Source organism: Galeopterus variegatus, unplaced genomic scaffold (genome assembly GCF_000696425.1).
Source record: "Galeopterus variegatus unplaced genomic scaffold, G_variegatus-3.0.2 Scaffold850, whole genome shotgun sequence".
Classification (NCBI taxonomy): domain Eukaryota; kingdom Metazoa; phylum Chordata; class Mammalia; order Dermoptera; family Cynocephalidae; genus Galeopterus; species Galeopterus variegatus.
Genome location: NW_007726961.1, coordinates 431,126 through 451,669, shown reverse-complemented (window position 1 = coordinate 451,669; position 20,544 = coordinate 431,126). Strand labels below are relative to the sequence as shown.

General features: G+C 51.2%; 1 protein-coding gene across 1 annotated transcript in view; it reads right to left on the bottom strand.

Moving 5' to 3' along the window:
• Positions 1 to 20,544, bottom strand: part of QSOX1 (quiescin Q6 sulfhydryl oxidase 1) — a gene marked incomplete at its 5' end in the record, with an annotated part of 49,744 nt that overhangs the window by 6,416 nt on the left and 22,784 nt on the right. Inside the window, 8 exons of the mRNA XM_008572947.1 lie at positions 1,271 to 1,418; positions 2,187 to 2,309; positions 5,562 to 5,691; positions 7,759 to 7,893; positions 9,741 to 9,886; positions 11,971 to 12,061; positions 14,504 to 14,606; positions 15,189 to 15,234. Of these exons, the coding sequence (XP_008571169.1) occupies positions 1,271 to 1,418; positions 2,187 to 2,309; positions 5,562 to 5,691; positions 7,759 to 7,893; positions 9,741 to 9,886; positions 11,971 to 12,061; positions 14,504 to 14,606; positions 15,189 to 15,234 (922 nt within the window). The remainder of the gene's footprint in view (positions 1 to 1,270; positions 1,419 to 2,186; positions 2,310 to 5,561; positions 5,692 to 7,758; positions 7,894 to 9,740; positions 9,887 to 11,970; positions 12,062 to 14,503; positions 14,607 to 15,188; positions 15,235 to 20,544) is intronic.

Below are 20,544 nucleotides of genomic sequence, written 5' to 3'. Positions count from 1 at the left end.
TCCAACCGGTGGCTTTTGTCCATGGCCGCCGAGCACACTAACACAGCCTGGGCACACTAACACAGCTTGGAAGGCTCTGCCAGAGGCTCACAACTGCTCACTGCTCTCCATGCCACGTCGGCACAGGGCACCTCCTCACAGAAGCCTTCCCCAGCCACCCTACCTGGACGCAGCAGTCCCCTCCCCACCATTCTGCACTGTCCTCCTTACAGCACTGGTCATTGTACCTGAAATGCTCTGAGTGTGTTTCCTGTCTGTCTCCTGCCACCTGAGCACTGGCAGGCAGGGACTCTGCACCTCCCGCTGCACCTGGCATGTGCAGGTACTCCGTAAATACCGGCTGACAGACCAACTGACTCGGCTGCCCACGCGACTGGCAGCTCCTCGAACTCACTCAGCTTTGCACGGGTTGTTCCCTCTCTCTGGGACGCTCCTTTTTCCTGGCTGTACTCCTACGTACCCATCACAACCAGCTTACCTGCCCTCTGAAGCCTCTCGCCCCTTCCCAGCAGCATGGAGCATGTCCTCTGTTTACCCGCACCTCCTCCACTGCCCCCAGTTATTGGCCCTGGTCGTGATAGGGAGCTCTCTTTCCACCCCACCTCAAACTGGACAGTCCGCTGAGGGCAGGGACTGACCTTATTCACCTCTGTATCCTCCAAGCTGAGCCCGGCCTGATAAAAACCCAGCTCCTCAACAGACGTGTACTGAATGGGATGCACATCCTTTCAGTCGTCAGAGCAGGTGACACCACAGCCATGCAGTTTGGGAAGGGAACAGGGAAGCGGGGAATATGTGTTCCCCGACTTCCCCTAGAAAATTATTTTCAGTGGGAAACACAATAGGATTGTTCAAAGTACATGGAATCGGTTATGTAAATTATGAAATAGCCATAGTTTTTTCTTTACAAGAGTATAAAAACAGAATCACAAATTTTTTTTGAAGGCTGAAAACTAAGCAAGCTATAAGCCCTGAGAACACCAGGGAGAAAGGTTTCCTCATGCCCCAGGGTTTGAGGGGCACCACCCCAGAGGCAGGGGTAGGACTGGGTGAATTTCAAAATCCTCTCCACTCTGGGATTGGTTCCCTACTGGTCACATGTGGCCAACTGTAGATGGGAAAGATCTTGCTGAAACCCCAATACTGCCTCTGCCCCATCCCCTAAATATGGGCTGGCAGCAGGGAGCCAGCAGGGAAATTCTAGGGAGTGACCCTGCTCCTGCTCCTGTACAGTCTGAGGCACAGTGAGGCAAGCAAGCCCTGGACTCACCTGCTTCTGGTGGATGGTCTACATGTTGGCGTGTTGCTTGCACAGTCAGGAAGTGGAAGAGGACCCACAGGGAGCAGGGAAAGCCCCGGAAGTGTGGCTCACTCCCCTGGCAGCCAACCCAGTTCACCTTCTTGGCAAGGACCATCCCCTAAGGGAAACGTATGAGTGTGAATGCACATATGGAGGTGGGAAAGGCTGGGATGAGGGGATGAAGAGAGAAGCTTCCAGGAGACTCAGCACACAGCCCTGAAACAAGTGACGTCCCTTTCTCACTCTATTACCTTGAGGGTGGTCCTTCTCTTCCACTGACTCCACCCATGGAAGGTGCAGCAGATCTGAAAACTTGTGACATGGATCAAGTCACATCCTAGTCTAGCCTCAACTTCCCCATCTGTAAAACCAGGGGGTGGGTCTCTGAGATCCCTTCAGACTTTGACATCTTACAAGTTTATAGGGTTTTGCGTCTCTGCTGGCTGCGGTGGCCCACCTCTGTATAGAGCAGCGTGAGCAGAAGCCCAGAAGGCTGCCCTGGAGAGGGCCAGAGAAGCCATGCTGAGGAGAAGAGAGGAGCAGTTAAAAACTCTGGTGTCTCATCAGTTTTTAACGCCAGCCCACCCACTTACTGGCTGTATGGTCTCGGTGAAGTTACTTAACCTCTCTAAGCTCAGTTTCTTCATCTGCCAAATGGGGATGATATCCACCTTCCACTAACGTTACAGGATTAAATAAGATATACTTGTAGAGAGCTCAATAAACAGCAAGCAGTTTATTAATTGGTAATGGAAGGATCCAACCAAGCTCACTGACTCCCACCTGAATGAAAACTGGTGGAGGAGGTCAGAGATTTCAGTGTTAACCCTGCCTCCCATTTTCATAAATATCAAGGATAAGGAGATCTTTATTTGCGCCGACTCACCTCCTTCCTGCTGTCCAGAGCAGCTTTAAAGGAGCTGTAGAGAATTTTCTTTCTCTGTTGCCTCTTGAGCCATTCATTCATAGAGTGCAGGAAGTTCTGGACTAAGGGCTGGCCAGGGAAGTACTGTGGGGAGGAACAGTGAAGTGGGAGAGTGAAAAGCCATCTCCTCAGAGGTGCACAGTTTGCAGAGGGTAGGGACTGTGCAGAAGTAGGCCACAGAAGTTTTATGCAATGTTCCAAAATGAACAGGAAAACATTCTGCCTGAGGCACAAATGTGGATTCCTCACTACCTCTGCTCTGGGGTACCTGGTAAGACTAGAGAAAGGGGCTAGAGAAAGGAGAGGCTTTAAGCAGGGCTGGGCTCTGAAAGTCACCTTCTCTTAAGGCTTCAGGCTCCCATGCTGACTACATGCCACCACGTGGTGAGCTCATTTCAGCAGCACTGGGAGGAAGGCCTGAGCACTGTGCCACTTCCCAGGGCTGCTGGGAACACTGGGCCACACGGTGCTCTCTTCAGGTGGTGTTCTGATAGATGCTGACATGCCAACTGGCTGACCGGCCAGGTTAGGCTGGCAAAAGACCCTTCATTTGTATTCCATGGGCTGCTGGTGGGGACAGGCCATCCCAGGGTCTTATAGCCAAGATCCAAATCTTGATGGTAACTCCCAGTGGTCTCTGAGCAGCATGGAAAGCTACTTTGACAATAAGTCAACTCAAATCTGATTAGTATCAGCACTTTAAAACCACAGGGACTCCAGGGAGGAGGAGATGTGTGCACACGTGTGCGCAGGCACAGGCACACAATGTGGGGGAGGAAAGAGCAAGACGGACGCAGCAGCAGAGCAGGGCAGATAAAACCACAAAGGGGCAGGCCGGGAAGACAATGCCCCTGAGAAATGTGCAGGGTAAAAGAGCCAAGGAGAACATTAGGGAGAAGGATACTGCAGACAGGAATGATAACTAAACAGAGAAAGCTGCTCACACACCCAGGCCTCTGAAAAAGCCATTAAATATTCTTATCAGACCTCAGGGGCCGGACACCTTCCCCCAGAGTGAGAAGTGGCTGGAAAGAATGGTGCTTCAACATGCTGCCTCCTGGTGAGCTCACACACAGATCTACAGCTCAGAGTCAGCTCCTCACTGACCTTCACCCCTCATCCTCACTTGCAACCTTCCGCCTTCCAGGGCAGTGGTGTCAGGGGAAGGATGTGGTGTTAAGGGCTCTGGACTACACGGAGCTGGGAAACCCTGGTGACCACACGCCACCCAGTGGCCAGTCCTGCCAGTCGCTCATGTGGGAAGTGCAGGCAGAGAGCAGGCGGGGGCACCTACAGAGCTGACAGCTGTCCGAGGCTGAGCGGCAGAGAGAGCACTTTCTCCCTGCAGGCTTTGGGTGCCTCTGGAGTAACATGCATGTGGTGGCTGAGAGCAGGGGTTAGGTGAGACATGGCTGCAAATCCCAGCTCAGCCCCTCACTAGCTGGAGGACCTTTGGCAAGGGGCTTTACCTCTCTGGGCCTTTATTTCCTCATCTAGAAAACAAAGATAATACTAATGCCTACCCTATGGAGATTGTTATGAGAAATCAAAATAAACCAACACACAAGGAGCATCTGCAGAGTCTGGCATCCTGCCAGAGTTCAAGAACTGGTAGCTGCTACTACTATTACTATTCAGGAAGAAGTGACCCAAGCAAGGGGAGGGTGGGAGTGCTCTGCAGTTTCCAGGGGATGTGCACGCAAAGCTCAAACAGAGGGTCTCCACGCCCATGCCCAGGTCCCTCTGCTCCTACTGCTGGGCACCCCAGCTTCCCTCTGTCCATGAAGGCCAGCCCCGTCCTCTCCGAGGGCTCTGGCTCTGGCAGGAATGGCTCCTTCATCCCAAACTCATTTCAGCACTTGCTGAAGGTATTTTCTGGATCTCATTCTTTCCCCTCCTACTGAGTGTAGGGGAAACAAAAAACCAGCCTGGAGCCCAGCTGAGAGATGAGAGCAGCACACAAAAGCACAATTTCCCTGGGATGACTCCTTTGGAGTGACTGGACTAGGGGTGAGGGCGTCCTTCTCATGTCCTGCTGCGGTATGTGGCAGGAGGGAGGACAGCACACAGAACCACCCAAGACTTTCTCCCTCAGAGTCTCCAGACCATCAGCCCCACGCCTCAGCACCGTGGGGGCCAAGCAGCTCTCAAGCCTCTGAGGAATGGTCTCTATTGTCATAATGGGCTGAAGAACGGGGACCCATCCTGCCTGGGACCTCCATGAGAGGCAAAGGCTGTCTTGCTGTAGGCTGCAGCATCCTGCAGAGGGTCTTCCCAGTGTAATCACACATGCATGTGACCAAGCCAAGTGGGCCAGGGGCGCCGGGACTGGGTGAGGTGGGAAGGACTAGGCTGGCAAGAAGTCCCTAAGGACTGGCACACATCACCCCGAGGTAGCCCCAGCTGCTCACAGGGCTGTGCCAAGAAGGGCAGGCTCAGATCCAACAGTGAGGGCTGAGGGCGGCTGAGTCAGCACTTGGCCCTTGAAGGGGACCAGGGCCTGCATCTGACTCAGCAGCATGCAGCAGCAGAAAGCCTGGGTTTAAGTAGGGCAGCACTGGCAGTGGGTCTGGAACCAGAGAATAGGATGCAGCGAGGGAGAGGCAGGCCACATCTCCCCCTCAGAGAGGAAGGTGTGTTGCAGAGAACACAGCACAGGCTGTACAGTGTGAGATGTGGGTTCGAGTCCTGACCATAACACCTCCTAGCTGGGAGGCTGAGGGCAAGTCACTTGGGCTCCTTTGGCCTCTTAAATGGGGGGGATATCAGCCACCTTACAGAGCAGTTGAGAGGACTAACTGCTTTGCAGACGTCAGGTCCTCAATAAGTAGGAGCTGCACTCCATGAAGTAGCCACCCTCCCAGGAAACTACAAAGGGATAAGAAGGCGTGGCTAGTGCCAGACCTCAGGGTCAGACTGGGAAGGAAGAAAGGAGTTTCAGAAAATTGTCCTCTCCTTCACAATGGCATTCCAAGGGCCCTGCTTTTCCAATGACCACAGCAGGGAGTGAAAGGCCACACTGGGGCCCAGACTGAGGTGGAGAACTCAGGCAGGGAGGCAGAACCACAGTCACTGAATCAGCTGGGAATATGTCCAGGTGTCAGACATCTGGCCCTGTGTGCCACCCACCTGTGTGGGGGGTGGAAGGGTGTCCCTGGCAGCACGGGCTGGTGGAGTGTGGCTGGGACTGGAGGGTAGCAGTCCAGCATGGACTGGGAGAGCTGCAGGTCCAGGTGTCTAGCAGACCACGAGCTGCAGGAGGGAGGGGCTGGCAAGGTGCAGTGCACACATCACACAGGGAACTGCACAGACAAGGGAGGCCATAACCCTGCTCACCTTGGCCAGCACTGCCACAAACTTTTTCAGGGCCACCAGGTGCTGCCCCTCCAGGACTGAGAACTTGCCCACTTCTACCCGCAGGATATAGTGTAGTGCAGATTCCAGGTCAGCCATGTAGATCTTGGAGCTGAGGACCCAGAGAGAGGTGGAGAGAGAAAGGGGCATTAACCACAGGGCAGGGGCTGGGGAGGAGCATGAAGGGCTAAAGGGAGAGAAGAGGAGGGGCACTGCTAATGCTCGCAGAGTCCTATAAGTCAGCACTTGGCTCTGCCAGTAATTCACTCTGTGACCTTTGGTAAATTACTTATTTTGAGCCTCAATTTCTCATCTGTAAGATAGGAATAACAATACATTGCTCACGAGTAGGCTGCTAAAGAGAATTAAATAAAAGCACAAATGTAAAACCTCAGCAGCTCCTGGCAGAGAGTAGAGGTTTCACCTCTCCAGGCCTAGGACCAGCCCCTGCCATGACTCACTAATCAGGAAGGATGAGCTTCATTCTCTAATCTGAGCAAAAACCCCTAGCGACAGACAAACAGACCAACAGATGCACATGCACAACGTGGCTCTGGAAAAGCTGGCCCTTTTTGAAATACCAAGGGTTTAGCTGCCCACCAAGGCTGGGGATGGGAACAGGAGGGGAAGCAGGTTTGTATTTCTTTCAGGGCTGATGTCCTCACAGCTGCCAGACCTCAGGTCTCAGGTGGGCCCTATCTCCCATCTCCCTGGAGGGAGGGTTGTAGGCCCCAGCTGGCTGCTCCACCCCATGCCCAGCTTGCTCACCTGGGGTCCAGGTTCCAGGCTCTGATGGGAAGAGGCCCTTGAGTGCTGGCTGCTTCTCTATCCCTGCCTCCTGGGGCCTGGTTCTGGCCTCAGTTCAGCAGTGAACTAGTTCTGTGAGCTCAGGCAACTCAATCTACCTCTCTGGGCCTCATTTACCTCACCTGTAAAATAAACTCCTGCCCCACCTACCTCCTAGCATTGTAGAGAGACAAAAGGTCAACGAACAGCGTGGGCAATGTGACTACCTGTGCTTTACCCTTGGGCAAAGTCCCCTCTCTGTGCTGCACTTTGGTGTCTTTGGGCCTCAGTTTACCTCTCCGTTCTTGTGTTCTGCCTCGAGAAGTGGCCCCATGGCTGAATGAGATAATGTGGGGAAGGTGCTCAGCACCAGCTATTATAACAGTTTGAATGATTTGAATAATCCATAATTTGAACGATCATAATGACCATTCCCACCTCTTCCTTCTCCCTTGATTTACTAAAAATCTTTCCCTTGGTACTTTCCATCCTTAAAGTCCGTCATGCAAAATCCTTCCTAAAATCAGATCCCTTTCCCCCCAGTTCTCTCGTGCAGCCTCCTAGTGGCAGCTGCCTTCCTAACCCAGGTCTGAGCTCGCTGGTCAGATGTTTCCACTTGGTTTGCAGCTGGTGCCTGAGCAAGAGGTCTATGGCTCCATCTCCCTGCAACAACATGCAGGAAGTCCACTGCAAGAACAAAGCCGAGGAACTTCAGAGAGAAGAGCAGCTTTTCACGCACACAAATGTGCACAAAGATACAGGCTGCCTGATAGTGAGCTCCCTGACACCAGAGGCATTCAAGTGAGGTCAGGTGCCTTTCTAGAAGGGATGCTATGAAGGGGACTGTAAGCTCTGTGAGAAGGGCCTGCATCTGCCCTGTACGTATCTGAATCCACAGTGCCGAGCATACAGTGGGTACTCAAAAATGTTTGCTAAAGAAATTATTGCTTGGGTGGGAAGATAGTTTGGAGGCCTCAGAGTATCCATCCAAGCTGATTCTACTTGTTCTTGAATAAAGTGAGGCTTAAGGAATGTGGGCACTGGAAAGCAGTCATTCCATCATGCAGGATAACAAGAAATGATGTCCGGCACTACCCACAGTCAGCACTGGGGCCCTGGCAGACACCGAAGGGACCTCTAGCCAACCACTGCCGCTCTCGCACATCCAAGACTCTCCTGTGCATGGCTGAAGTCAGGGGCCCCAAAGGCCAAGGCCAGAGCTGGGGGGGTACAGGGGGCAGTGGACTCTGGGCTCAGAATGGCATGTGCTAAACACATGACAAGAAACAGGAATGGGCAAGAAAGAGTGTGAGTGTGAAGGGAGAAAGGGGTCTGTGATCTGAGGAAAGGCTGGGGTGGGGGGAGATGTGAGGCGATCTCGGCATGGCCTTACCGATCTGCAAACTTCCAGACAGTGGGAACGATCGTGCTAGAAGTGGTTGGTGCAACTGTGGTGTGGGCAGCCTCCCTGGTGAGCCCAGAGAGCCTCTGCAGGTAAGCGGTATAGAAGGACCTGGATTCCATAAGCCTGTGAGGAAAGAGAACCACAGAGAGGCAGTGAGTACAGAAAAACAAAATCCCAAAGCTAACCAAGGTCAGAAGAGGAAGCAGCAAGGCTCATCTGATGTTTATTAAGAAATATTTGAATTTGGTTCCATCTTGTCCTCAGTGAGGTCAAAATCAGGGTGCCCAGGCCTCACTTTGTTCCCTTAAGCACACATGCTGTGGAAAGCCTTTTTGACACCAGCCTAATGTTGAACCCCCATCTGGAAAAGCAGCTGGACCAAAGAATTCCTCAACCTGCCCTTTCTCCAGGCAGGGCTGAGGTCTGGGGAGGCTGTGGGACAGAGCACCTGGAAGAGCAGGTGAGCCCCTATGGGAACAATGTTAATTCTGCCACAGACAGGAATGGCCGGGTTTGACTACCTGCCCCCAGACCAACAGGTTCAGGATGGCCAATGACCTCCAGGAAGCCGCCCACGCACAAGCTTGTGCTGAGGGACCACAAGGTGACATTACTCCCTAAGGAAGTCAAGGGAGTTTGATATGTGATTTTTTTAAAAAAAATAGATAGCACCCACAACAAAGAGCCAACAGAATTCTCTAAACCCTTTTACAGTCCTTTTGATTTCTTCCTCTCATCTAATAGAGAGGAGACCTCAAGGGCAAGAACTGTCTCTTGAACACAGACTCCCTCTCACCCACCAGGGTCAGGGCCACCTGGAGGGAGAGATGCAGAAGCCAGCAGCAGCGTGATGGGACACCCCAGGGAGCTGGCATCACGAAGCATTGCTTTCCACTCTGCCGTCCTGGCCCAGTGTTTATCCATGAGCAGATGGCTCGGGAGCAGCAGCATCACAAGCAATTTTCCCCTTCACCGACTCCAAGTGAGGGAACAATGCCACCTCTCCCCAGAAGGACTGGCACTTTCCGGGCCTGCCTGGAAAGCCAGCCCCTCCCTGTCCCCTGCGGCCGTCATGCTTCCTAAGCTCTGACAGGCCTGTCCTGGTGCTACCTGGAGATCTGGGCCGGGGCGAGGGTGAGTGGCTGCGCTGCCCAGCCCCAGTGCAGGATGACACTAATGGCCCTGAGGAGTAGCTCACTGGGCACCTGGGGCAAGCCTTGAGCTCCCTGGCCCTCGAGCTCCTGCTGCAAGCCAGGCTGACACCAATCATCTGCCCAGGAAGTGCACCAAGTCACCATCTGGCGCCATTTAACGGGCCATTCAGCAGCAGCGGGAGTCTGACAGAGGGGCTGGGGCTGGTCTGATTGTTTTCTCTCGGCATTTTGGGGCCAGGCTGACACCAATCATCTGCCCAGGAAGTGCACCAAGTCACCATCTGGCGCCATTTAACGGGCCATTCAGCAGCGGGAGTCTGACAGAGGGGCTGGGGCTGGTCTGATTGTTTTCTCTCGGCATTTTGGAACTGGCTATTGTCTGGCTCCTAATGAACTTTTCTGCAATTAGAAAACCAAAGGGAGGGAGGGTCAGGCATACTTGAGTCCTTGCCAGGCCTATAGCCTGCCACTGAGTCTGACTGTGAACAGAGGCGGATGGGGAACAGGGCCAGGGCTGCAGTGGGGCTGGTGCACAGCAGGAGGGTGGGCACCCATGCTGGGTGTGCCAGGGGCTGAGGCAGGATCCCTGAGCTGTGGGGGCTGGGAGCAGTGTTCTGGGCCCAGTCTCCTTGCTATGATGGCACTGTCCCAACCCGACAGACAGACAACTGCTCCTCCTGCAGGAGATGCTCCTCACCTGCCCATGGATTCCTTAGAAAGAACTTATCCCCACTGTGAAAAGCTGGAGCCTCTCTAGGCAGGAAAGAAGGATGAGCACAGGGAGGAAGTAGAGAGAAGGCAGGAGACACCACTCACACAGGGACTCGGGAGACAGAGCCATTCCGAAACAGCAGGTGGCAAGATGGGAAGTCGGTGACTCCAAACTTGTTCACCACCTCGTCCTCCGTGTTCAGGACCCTGCGCACTGCCATGCCTTGGTACTGGGACAAGTCCAGAGCCACCTGCAGAGACAACAGGACATCTGGGGGCGCCAAGCCATTGGTAGAGGGAGCCAGGGGCTGAGTCCTGGCTCAGTGCCCTGGGCAGGGACCCAGGTGGCAGCTGTGTTCTGTTCAGACACTGAATCTTTCAAAGAGGGGACCATGATGATGAGTGAGAGACTCTCATGCCACCACCACATCTAACCCACAGGTAACAAGTGCCAGACACTGCCCAAGAGGAGGGGCCTTGGAACTGGGCAGACCACACATTTTGAATTTCCTAGGACAGTCCCACTTGAACATAATTTTCTTTCCAATGAAAGCAATTTGTAAAAGGCATAATAGAATGTGGTTTCATTTTTATTCTTAGATTTATAAAGCTTTCTATCTATATCTCAAATCAGAAAAATACATTTATCAGATATGATAATTTTACTTTTAGAAAGAAATAAGGGAAAACATTAACTAACATTTATTATGTATTATGTACAGATTGCCTCATTTAATCTTCAGAATAACACTGAAATGAGAACTATCATGAGGGGACTAATAGAGACGGTGCAGTATACCGTGGCTGCCTGCAGCTGAATTCTGGCTCCACCAGACTCGACCTCTCTCTGACTCAATTTCCTTACTTGTAAAATAATAGTAACAGTAACACCAACCTTAGAGGGCTGTTTTGAGGATTGAATGGGTTAATTTTACAAAAATGTTTGTAACAATGACTAGCACATAAGAGGTGTATAAGTATTTACTTAAAAAATAAAGCTCTTATTTTGTAGCTGAAGAAACTGAGGCTTAGAAGTGAAATCATGTCCCCAGGTCACACAGCTAGCATGTGCCTGAACTGGGCTAAAAATCTCAGCTCAGTCTGGCTCCAGAGCCTGGGTTCTTAGCCACTAGGTCCTCTGGCCTCTCAAACTAACCATCCTGAGCACCTCTGCATGGACACAGGGCCCTTGGCTCAGTCCACCGGGGCCCCTGTCCCTGGTTCCTCAGGGTACTCAGGGGGGATCAATGTTGGATAAATTAACGGATGGATAAATGTTGACTGATTCCAATCAACATTTATCCATCATCCCTATAAGACAGGTATGGACTGAGAGTCAGGCACCCCTCGGTAAAGCTGTCTGCCCCCTCCCCACCCCTGTGCCTCCCCTCTCAGGGCTGAGAGGCCTGCAGAGTTTCTAGATTCAGCTCAAACTCTCAACTGTGCTTGATGAGTTTCAGCAAAAAAAACCATTCAGAGCCAACAGTGGTGTTTAAGCTCATCCCACTCTCATGTCTTCTCATTTTCCCTGCACTGCCTTGGAACATCTCCTGTGCACCGGTGCATCCCACCTTTGCATCTGGGAAAAGCTTACCAGTGGTTTGTGGAGAAGTCCATGAGCCCTTGGCAGAATGAAGAGCTCTCTGCATTAGGCAAGAAGAGTGAATCTTCACAGAGCACCTACGACGTGCCAGCTACTAATCTAGGCACTTTACCTAAATTGCCTCATTTGACTTTCTCAACAATACTATGGAGAAACATAATGATCACTACTCTACAGAGGGGGAAGGAAGGCTCAGAAAAGGCGGGCAACTTGATCAGGGAAAATTCCGATCTGCTTCGCCTGGTAAGGGACCCCCATTTCCTCGTGAGGGGCTAGATCATCTCTAATTTCCATGCCACACACCCCCAAATTTTCACTCCAATTCCATGGTGCTGGTGCAGTGTGGAAATAACATGAGCTTTGGGGCCAGACGGCTGGTTCAAAGCCCTGTTCTACCAGTTTACTAGCTGTGTGATCTTGGACATGTTATTTGATTTGCTTTGTTAATTTTGGGGATTTGCAACTACATGTGTAGCAATCTAGTCAGATGCTCAATAGACAGTAGGGGTTATATTTGGTTTCAGTGAGGAGATGAGAATAGACAGAAAGCTTTTAAAATGGAAAGGACCAGCTCCTACACTTTCCATTTCTCCCAGCAGGGGTCAGGCCAGTGCCAGTCTAAGAAATGCACACGGACAGGATTCTAGAATTGGCAGGAAAAGCCCTGCTCCTGAACTGGGGCTTTCTCCCAATCGCTATCCAGGAGTTGCAGGGACCCTGTGGGCAACTCACCTCTCTACCCAGGTAGGAGCCTTCCTTTTCAAAGATCAGGGCCAGGTACTCTTCATTGTTTCTTGCAAAGAATCCATCAATCTCCTCTATCCTGAAAGAGACAACTTTGGTCATCACCCTCCACAGCCAATGGGAATAAGGCAAACTGCTGGCGACTCCAGACGCAGATGATGCGGCACTGTGAGCACAGCCAGCCACGTGGCCCTCCTCTGCTTCCGCATAAGGCTTTGGGAAAGTCTCCCATGACAGTCCTCCAGTGGGAGTAAACCAAACCCTAGTCTCAAAGGATGCTGCCCTGTTACCCAACCCTGGTTCTTCATTTGACCCACCTTGGTTTTTGTGTTTTCTTTTTTCTTCCTGTCTCTTAAAGAGAGTGAGTAGGAGGCCATCTGAGGAGAAGGACTGGGAAGGCATGCTTTGGGACCAGTTGTCTCCATGTTCTGGGTAAAGTCCAGGCTTATTGGATATGGTTTTTATTGGTCTCCTGAGAGACTGGTGATTGGAACTCAGACACAAGATGGGCATTGTCCTATCTTGAGTTCTCATCCAGAAGTGGGGGACCTAGTGTTTTTAATTTGGGGAAGTCACTACCAACTGGAGATTTGCTTTTTCCTTTCTGGAGCAGGCATAAAAAAGGAATAAAGCAGCAGGAAGTCCTGGGTGCAGGGATTTTAGAAACTACCTAATTCAGCCTCTTTATTTTAAGATGAGAAAACAGAGGCCTGGTTTCCTCAGTTGGAAACAAAGGTGGAAATTGAAAAGAAGGTAAATTTTATTATCTTCCCAATCAGAGAATGAAGACAAATTGTCTTAAAAACTCAGTTTCAACAGAAATTAATATCAAATTGATTTGTTTCCTTATCCCAATTAAGAACCGAACATCATCACACATACTTAACAGGCCAGCAGGTAAGAAGACATAGGTTATCCTCACCCTAGAGACCTATTTCCCACTACTAGACCCAATGACATGGCAGTGACCACCTCCAAACAGAAGTTGCAACATGAGGCCAATGCTGGAGCCCAGCCCAAGGACAGTACAGATGGCCATGCTAGAGAGGTAGGGCCACAGTGCACCCCACTGTGTGGGTGAAAACAGGTGTCTGGATACTGATAGCCTGGGTGTGGTATCAGGCAGCCAGCCTCTCAGACCACTCCTCCACACCTCCCCTTGGCTGGCAGAAGAGCAGGTCCTACATGGGGCCAGCACCCCTCTCCCACATCCACCCTCAGATTTCTGAAGAGGCAGCTCACCTTTCATCACAGGTCTCTGCCTCTTTCCTACAGTTCTTTAAAAGGATCACTTTGAGAGAGGTTGGCAGGTTTGCCAATTTGTTGCTTTTCAGATCCCCCAGGGCTGAAAATGCACCATGAGAGATGTGCATGTGTGTGTAAGAAAGAGAGACAGAGACACAGTCATCAAGAAACGGAAGGAGGACCAGGGTACAGGCTGGCCTGGATGTCTCCTGGAAACAAGGAACCCCAAACCACATCAAGACTGTATGCTGGGTCCAGGGTCTCCGAGAGGCCCTCTGGGAAGATGGAGAATTGGAAAAATAATAAAGGAGTTATTGTGAGTTGGATTCAACCCCAATCAACACTTGAAAACGCACTCTCTGAGCAGGGCTGTGGCTCTGAAGAACACAAGCACACAAACTTAGAGAGCCTTCCAGCACCTGCCTCATGAGGCCTTCTCAGCCCCTTGAACCTTCACTGTATTCAAAGCTGGGCTCCCTCTAGCAGTCCCTGCTGGTTCATGGGTCTGTTCTTCACAAGAGCCCCCTGAGGTGGGCATTATCCTGTCTTGAGATCTCATTCAGAAGTGGAGAACCTAGTGTTTTTAATCTCCTGTCTCTCACCTTGGGAGAGTTAGGGCAAGACACCATGCACCTCACTGTTCTCATTTTCCTAGAAAAGAGGCAACCCAGGAAGCAGGCCTGGCAGGCAGATATAGGACATCAGCTACTGCACCTGATGGTCTGCAGCACAGGGAGCTGAGGGCCACTTCCCATCCCTCAGTCACAGCCACTGATCAGAAAAATGACCACCTTCAGTTCTCAGAGACAGGGTTTTAAAAGCTTCTGAACACCACCTCCTCCCCCTTTCCTCTGAATGAAAATGCCCCCTCTGACTCTCAGTGGCCTTCCCTGGGGTAGAGCATGTGAAATCCTGCTGCATTCCCCAGACATTCCTGAGGACAGGTGGTCAGAAGCAGCAGCAGGGAAAACCTGGATAACTCCTACCCACCTTTTCCTTCCTACCAGGTAGGATGGGCCTTGCACCCATCAGCCTGCCCCAGTGAGGCAGGGCTCCTCAGTTAGGACCTGCAGCAATGGGAAACTTGCCACCTGCTGCCAGCCACCAGCTGCTCTGGAGTGGCTCTGGACTCTGGCAGACTGTGGAGTTGGCCTCACAGCAAGGGTAGCAGGAAGAATCAACATGGGTCCCATACCCTGCTGTTCCCACCACCCTCTCACTCCCAGGCCTGGGATGCTGGCCCATACTGCACTAAGACTACCCCAGCCCAAAATACTTGGCAGGCTCCAGTGGGGGGCAGGCTGGGGGCCACGTGTCACGATGGGATTCCAGGGCGTCAACGAGCCTCTCCCGTAGAGTTTGCACATCAGCACCAGCCACTGTAAATGAAAACGGGCATGGGGAGGGGCGTCAGGACAGAAGAAGGATCCCAGTCAGCTTCACTCACAGAAGCAAAGCACCTAGGGCATGAGCTTGTTCTGAGAGAGACAGGGCAGACGTCCATCCTCCATATCAGAGGAATGTGGCTGGGGGCTCCTCCTGTGTCCCTAAGCAATTCAAAGAGACTATCCCTCAGAGTACAGGAAAGTCCATCAGAATCGCGTCTCATGAGGGCTTTCCCCAGGGGCTATCTGGTCTTTCCTGTGCATGCCAACCCCATTTTGACATGAAGGCTATTCTGGGAACCTGGTGCCCCTGCCCTGCACCCCAGGACCTTGGACGGGCCAAACGTGGTGTAGGGCTCTTTCAGCCTAGCTTTCCCTAAGGCACCACCCAGGCTGACTGGGAGAACCTTTTAGGGAAACACAAGTTAGGCTTCCCTTGGAGACCTCCTCATCCTTCAAGACCTTGCCTGTTGTCAGGGTTTTTGTCAGCCCAATAAAAATCCAGGTAAAAAAAGGGAGGCAGGGAGAAGAAGACATCAACAGGGCCAACAGGATCACCAGAGCCAGGACACCCACCTGACAATGTTGCTCCTGAGCCATTCTTGGAAAAGGCCTTAAAGAACTGGAAGCAAAGACACAGGCAAGAGTCAGTGATATACAGTGGTAAAGAGCACAACACTGGGCCAGACAGATCTGCTACTTATTAAATGCTGTGACTTTGGGTGAATTACTTAACTCTTGTGAGCCTCAGTTTCTTCATCTGTAAAATGGACAATAGGGAGGTTTTTGCTCTCAGAGCCGGACATTGTTTCGCTTCCTTATTATCCTCATGTCCACCCCCTCCCCCCACAACTCTGAAGCACCCAGGGAACCTGTAGGCAGCAGCTCGTAGACTTTACTAGAGGTGGACTGTTTCTATAAAGCACCAATGCCTAGCACAGAATTACTGAGAAACATTTACTGTATGAATGAATGATGAAGAACCACTGCTGTTTTTCCCTGCAGACCCGTCTGAAAAAATGAAGTGATGTCACTCTGTACATCCCTTGGAAAAGGTCAACTGCTCTCTGTGTCAATCTGCCCTTGTTCCTTGTCTTGGAAAAATGGGCTTGGAGACAGGTTTCTCCATCTACTGAGAACTCCCAGCACGGCACAGCAGACACTCAACAAAAGTAGGGGTCTCCAGAACAGGTCCTATAGAAGGGTGGGCCTGAGCCTCTGGAGGAACAAGCCTTGTTACAGATAGGCCAGTTTACTCATTGCAAAGTCCTCTCTTTGCATGTACATGACACTCCAGGCCTTATCCATCACCTCTGTGGGGCAAGAGGAGAGAACAGACAGCAGCTTATAATCTGGGCTTCTGTCCAGGGGTGAGATAGCTGCTGTGTCTCTTGCTTGTGCTTTCCCAGTTCAGGAGGAAATGAAGCTGAGTTGTCCTGACAGCCACTTAGTTGCCTGGGGTAGAGTTTGTAGGCTGGGAAGAGGCATCTTCTAGAAGGCCCCTAACCTTCGGGCTGCTTCTAACTACCTTGGGCCTCTGCCTCCAACAGCATGGCCATTTGGCCTTATCCCAAGCTGGGGTCTGGCAGACCCGAGTTCAAGGCCTGGCTCTGCTATGCTCTTGCTGTGTGACCTTGGGCAACCTATCAACCTCTCTGAACCTTAGTGTTCTCATCTTTAAAATGAGAATGACATCATCTACCTTAAAGAATCGTGCAAGGATTCAATGACAATACATCTAAAGTGCTTAGCACAGTACCCGGTGCATACAGCAAGGAATCAATAAATGTTAACTGCATCATCACCATCACCACCATCTTCTTCCCTGCTTCCTACCTTCTCAACACTAGGAAATGTTGATCAGTGAGGACTTGTTTGTTCCAGCCATCTGTCAGCAGAAAACTAAAATCCTGAGGCCACCCACCCCCTCTCCCACATGAGGAACAAAGACTGCAGAGAAGCCAGCCATCTCTCCCCACCTGCAACCTTCCCCTGCTCCCTCTGACCTCACCTGGACCCTTACTCTTGCTCCCTGCTTTTTTCTCTCTCCTTTTAAAACATCAATATAAACCTGTATTATGGGAGAAAATCATCTACTTATGCATGCCACACACATTTATAATAGTGTTCTTTACAGTTATTGAACAGATCTTAACCTAATAAAATTATGTTATCCTAATACTTGTAAAAATGCTCACAGATTTCCTGGATTGTGACATGAGATCAAGTCGATAACACATGTCAAGGCATTTGTGGACTGACACTGTTTCTCAGAAACAAAATTGAAAATGCAGCTATCTGGGGTTTGGATTGTTCACAAATAACAAAGTAGAGAGTGATTTTACAGGGGCAGTATTCACAGTGATGGTGCCCTTGTTTATGTACAGACAGGACAGACTTTGACTTGTTTCCACAGACATAAGAACACCACTGACATCATGAAGCCCTGAACCATGTGGCTTTCCTACAGCTACAATGATTATTTTTAGCTCTGAAAAGTAACATGTAATTTTTCTTCATCAACCATCAGGTCACCCAGATCTGAGCAGATGCCTGTACAAAAAGGGGTTAGGATTACCTCCGGCAAAGGACAGCCTCACTGGGACCAGAGCTGAACCTCTCAAGGCCCCAGCCACAGGCAGCTTGGAGTCGGTCCAGGGGCCTCAGTCAGCAAGAGTGACCCAGGGGACTGCAGGGACTCCAGGAGACCCTCCTATGAGGTGCAGGGCTAAAGGAAAGGTTCTCCTTCCACCTCCATTTATCTCTCTGTGTCCTCACTCCTCCTTCTCTTCTGTCCTCAGAAGCTTCCCGTCTACCTTCCAGAACAATATCACACCTGAGCTCTGGCTCCTACACCTCATGCTCTTTAGGAAATTTTTCCTATCAGGTGATCTCTCTTCATCAGTCGCCTTTTCTACTGGTGCCTTTCTGGGCCTACAAACAGATGCTAAACCTCCTAATCTAAATATTAAAAAAAGAAAGGACAGGGAGGGAAGGAAGCTGGGAAGAAAGAGAGGCACTCCTTCCTTCTCCAGTTAAGGCACCTCCCGTTTCTCTGCACTGCACGTTTCTCCAGACAGTATCTGCTCCCTTCCATCCCCACAAGCTGCTGGCTCAGCTCTGGCCCTGCCACTCAGCAGAAAGTGTGCCAGGAAAGCTCAGCGGAGACCCTCTCTTCCAATCCAATGACCACTCCCCAGGCCCTTCTTGATCTCTCCGCAGTACCTGATGTTTTTCCTGCTGCCTTCCCCTCCATGGCTAGTGTCTGTCGTTTTCTGTGCCACCTTGTCTTGATACTCTCCTTTGCCTTCGTGTCGCCAGCCTTCCCTGGTTTCCTTGACACTGGCCAGCCCTTCTTGGCCACTTCACAGCCTTCCTCTCTCTTGCCCTAGCCTTGCCCTTGACTGCTTTCCTTGCCCACTGTCCTCACCATCTCTTGCCCCTGGTCTCTCTTACAGCCACACTTCAGATCACAGCACTCTAATGTTTACAAAGCCTTGAGGGCATTATCACAAACAGGGGGCTCAATCTATACTTTTGAAATGAATCAAGAAAGAAATCTATCGTTTCTCCCTTGGCAATATCATCTATTTTGTCCACATGATTTGCAATTGGAACCCCTATTCTCAGCTCCTCACCTGTCCAAGACTTCTGGTCCCTCCCAATGGCCTTCACACAGGTGTCAGTATACATCCCCCACACACCCAAGACTGAGTCACCTCTTCCCCGCCTGCTTCTCCACCTGTGTTTTTATCTCACCCAGTGATCAATCCTCCTCCCTGTCACCCAGATCAGCATCTCCCTCTCCTACAACTCCATCGTCCAGTCAGCCAACAAGTTCTGTGAATTTGACCTTTGTGATACGGCTTCAATAGTCCTCTCTCTCTTTTTTTTTTTTGTCTTTTTCCGTGTCCGGCAACGGATCGCAACCCTCAGTGTCGCCCCCGTACCGGACCGGGACCGGAAACGGGATCGCAACCCTCGGCCTTGCTCCCGCGCCTCGCTCAGCCAGTGAGCGGGAACCAGTCTGTATGTGGGATCCGAACCCCTGGGCGGGAGCGCCGCCGCGCTTCCCAAGCGGCACACTATCCAGTGCGCCACCGGGCCGGCCCAAGTCCTCTCTTTTTCTACTTCTTGCCTTGTCTAAACAAGGGCCGACAGGTGATAACCTATTTCCTGGATTACTGCATTGATCTCTATCTGTTTTCCCTTCACGTGCTCAGAATTTTTTTTTTTTTTTTTAAGATGACTGGTAAGGGGACCCTAACCCTTGACTTGGTGTTGTCAGCACCACGCTCTCCTGAGTGAGCCACAGGCCGGCCCCAGAAATTTTAATATGCTCAAACTTTTCATGCTCCAACAATCTTCTTCACTGCCTCTATGGTTAGTTTGCTATGGCACAATTCTGGTCTTACCACGTTGTTCCTCCTCAAATCTCTTGCCTGACTCCCATCGCCAATGAATAATGTCCAAACTCTCAGCACTGGAGGCCTTCCAGGATCTGAACCCACTGCCCCCCATTCCCTACACTCCAGCTACAGTGGACTTCAGCCTGTGCTCTCCACTCGCCCACCTCCTTCAGTGGCAGCAGGAAGCTCACCTAGTCACCTCTGCAAGCCGCACAGGGCCCAGTTCCAGCAAGCACACTGAGGTACTCAATAGACATCCGTTCAGTTGAACAGAGAATCTCTGCCCTTTGATCATCCTGGAAGCTCAAGTGGAAATCTAGTCAGGGCACATTTTTGTCCTCTTATTAAGATGCATCCTTATTTATTATGTCAGCTGTTGGAGGTGTGTGCCATGCCCAAGGGAAACCACCACAACTTCTTGGAAACAGGCTATTAAGACTTCAGGAATGAGTTTTCTTTTCTCCGGGAGTAGGCAGCACCCGTCCCTCTCTGCTCATCACTTCACACAGGAGCTTCTGCCTTCCCCAACCACAGAAGACGTCTAGCACCTCCCCAACGGCAGCAAACCAGGTGGCACTAGGCAGGGCTTTATGAATCTATGGGGCAACTGTCTCCCCGGGGGCCACAATGGTGGGAGAGAAAGCACTTTCCATTGGTGGCCATTCATGACACTTAATTCAGGGTTTTACAATAACTTTTAGGATAATGATCCAGGACTCTCCATTCCTGGGCTCCCTCCTCTCCCAGTCCAGCCTCACCCCTGAACATGAGCCTCTGCCCTACCAGACCTGTCTCCTCGACATGCCACACAGCTCTGCCCACACAGGGCCTTGGCTCTCACCTTCTTTTCTGCCTGCCATGCCCTGCCCACACTCCTGCTCTCTCCTGGCCAAACCCCATCCGTCCTTCAACACCAAGTGAAGTCTCCCTCCTTCATGAAATCCTCTCTGATGAGCGAGGGAAAGAGCTCCTGAGCCCAGGTGAACCCCTGCAGCATTCACTGTGTGCAGACCCCTCACTGCCGCCCATCTCAACCAGCTGGTCAGTAAACATGCACTTAGTAGCAGCTGACGGATAGACTGCCTGAAATATAGTAAGCACAGAGAAGCTGCCAGCAGCCCCATGGGGTGAGCCAGGGAGAAGATGGGATAACAGGAAGGAAGAAAACTGACATTTACTGAACCCCAAATAATATCAGTGTCTCAACACTTTCACTGTAAGACCTCACTTCACACTTGGCAACAATCCTATTAGGTAGATATTAAAACCCCATTTTTACAGACATGGAAACTGAGGCCCTTGGCTGAGGCACTGTTGAGTGATTTCCCAAGTCACATACAGTAAACAATGGAGCCAGGATTTGAACCCACACCAATTATCCCTAAGAATCTTGCAAAGGGAAGGGCTCATCCTTTCCCACCCCAGTGCTGCTGTTCTGTGTCATCTTTTTCCAACCAGGCCTTTGGCCACAAAGGGTTCCATCACATTACCTACTGAGGGACACTCCTGTGGCCCATGGAAAA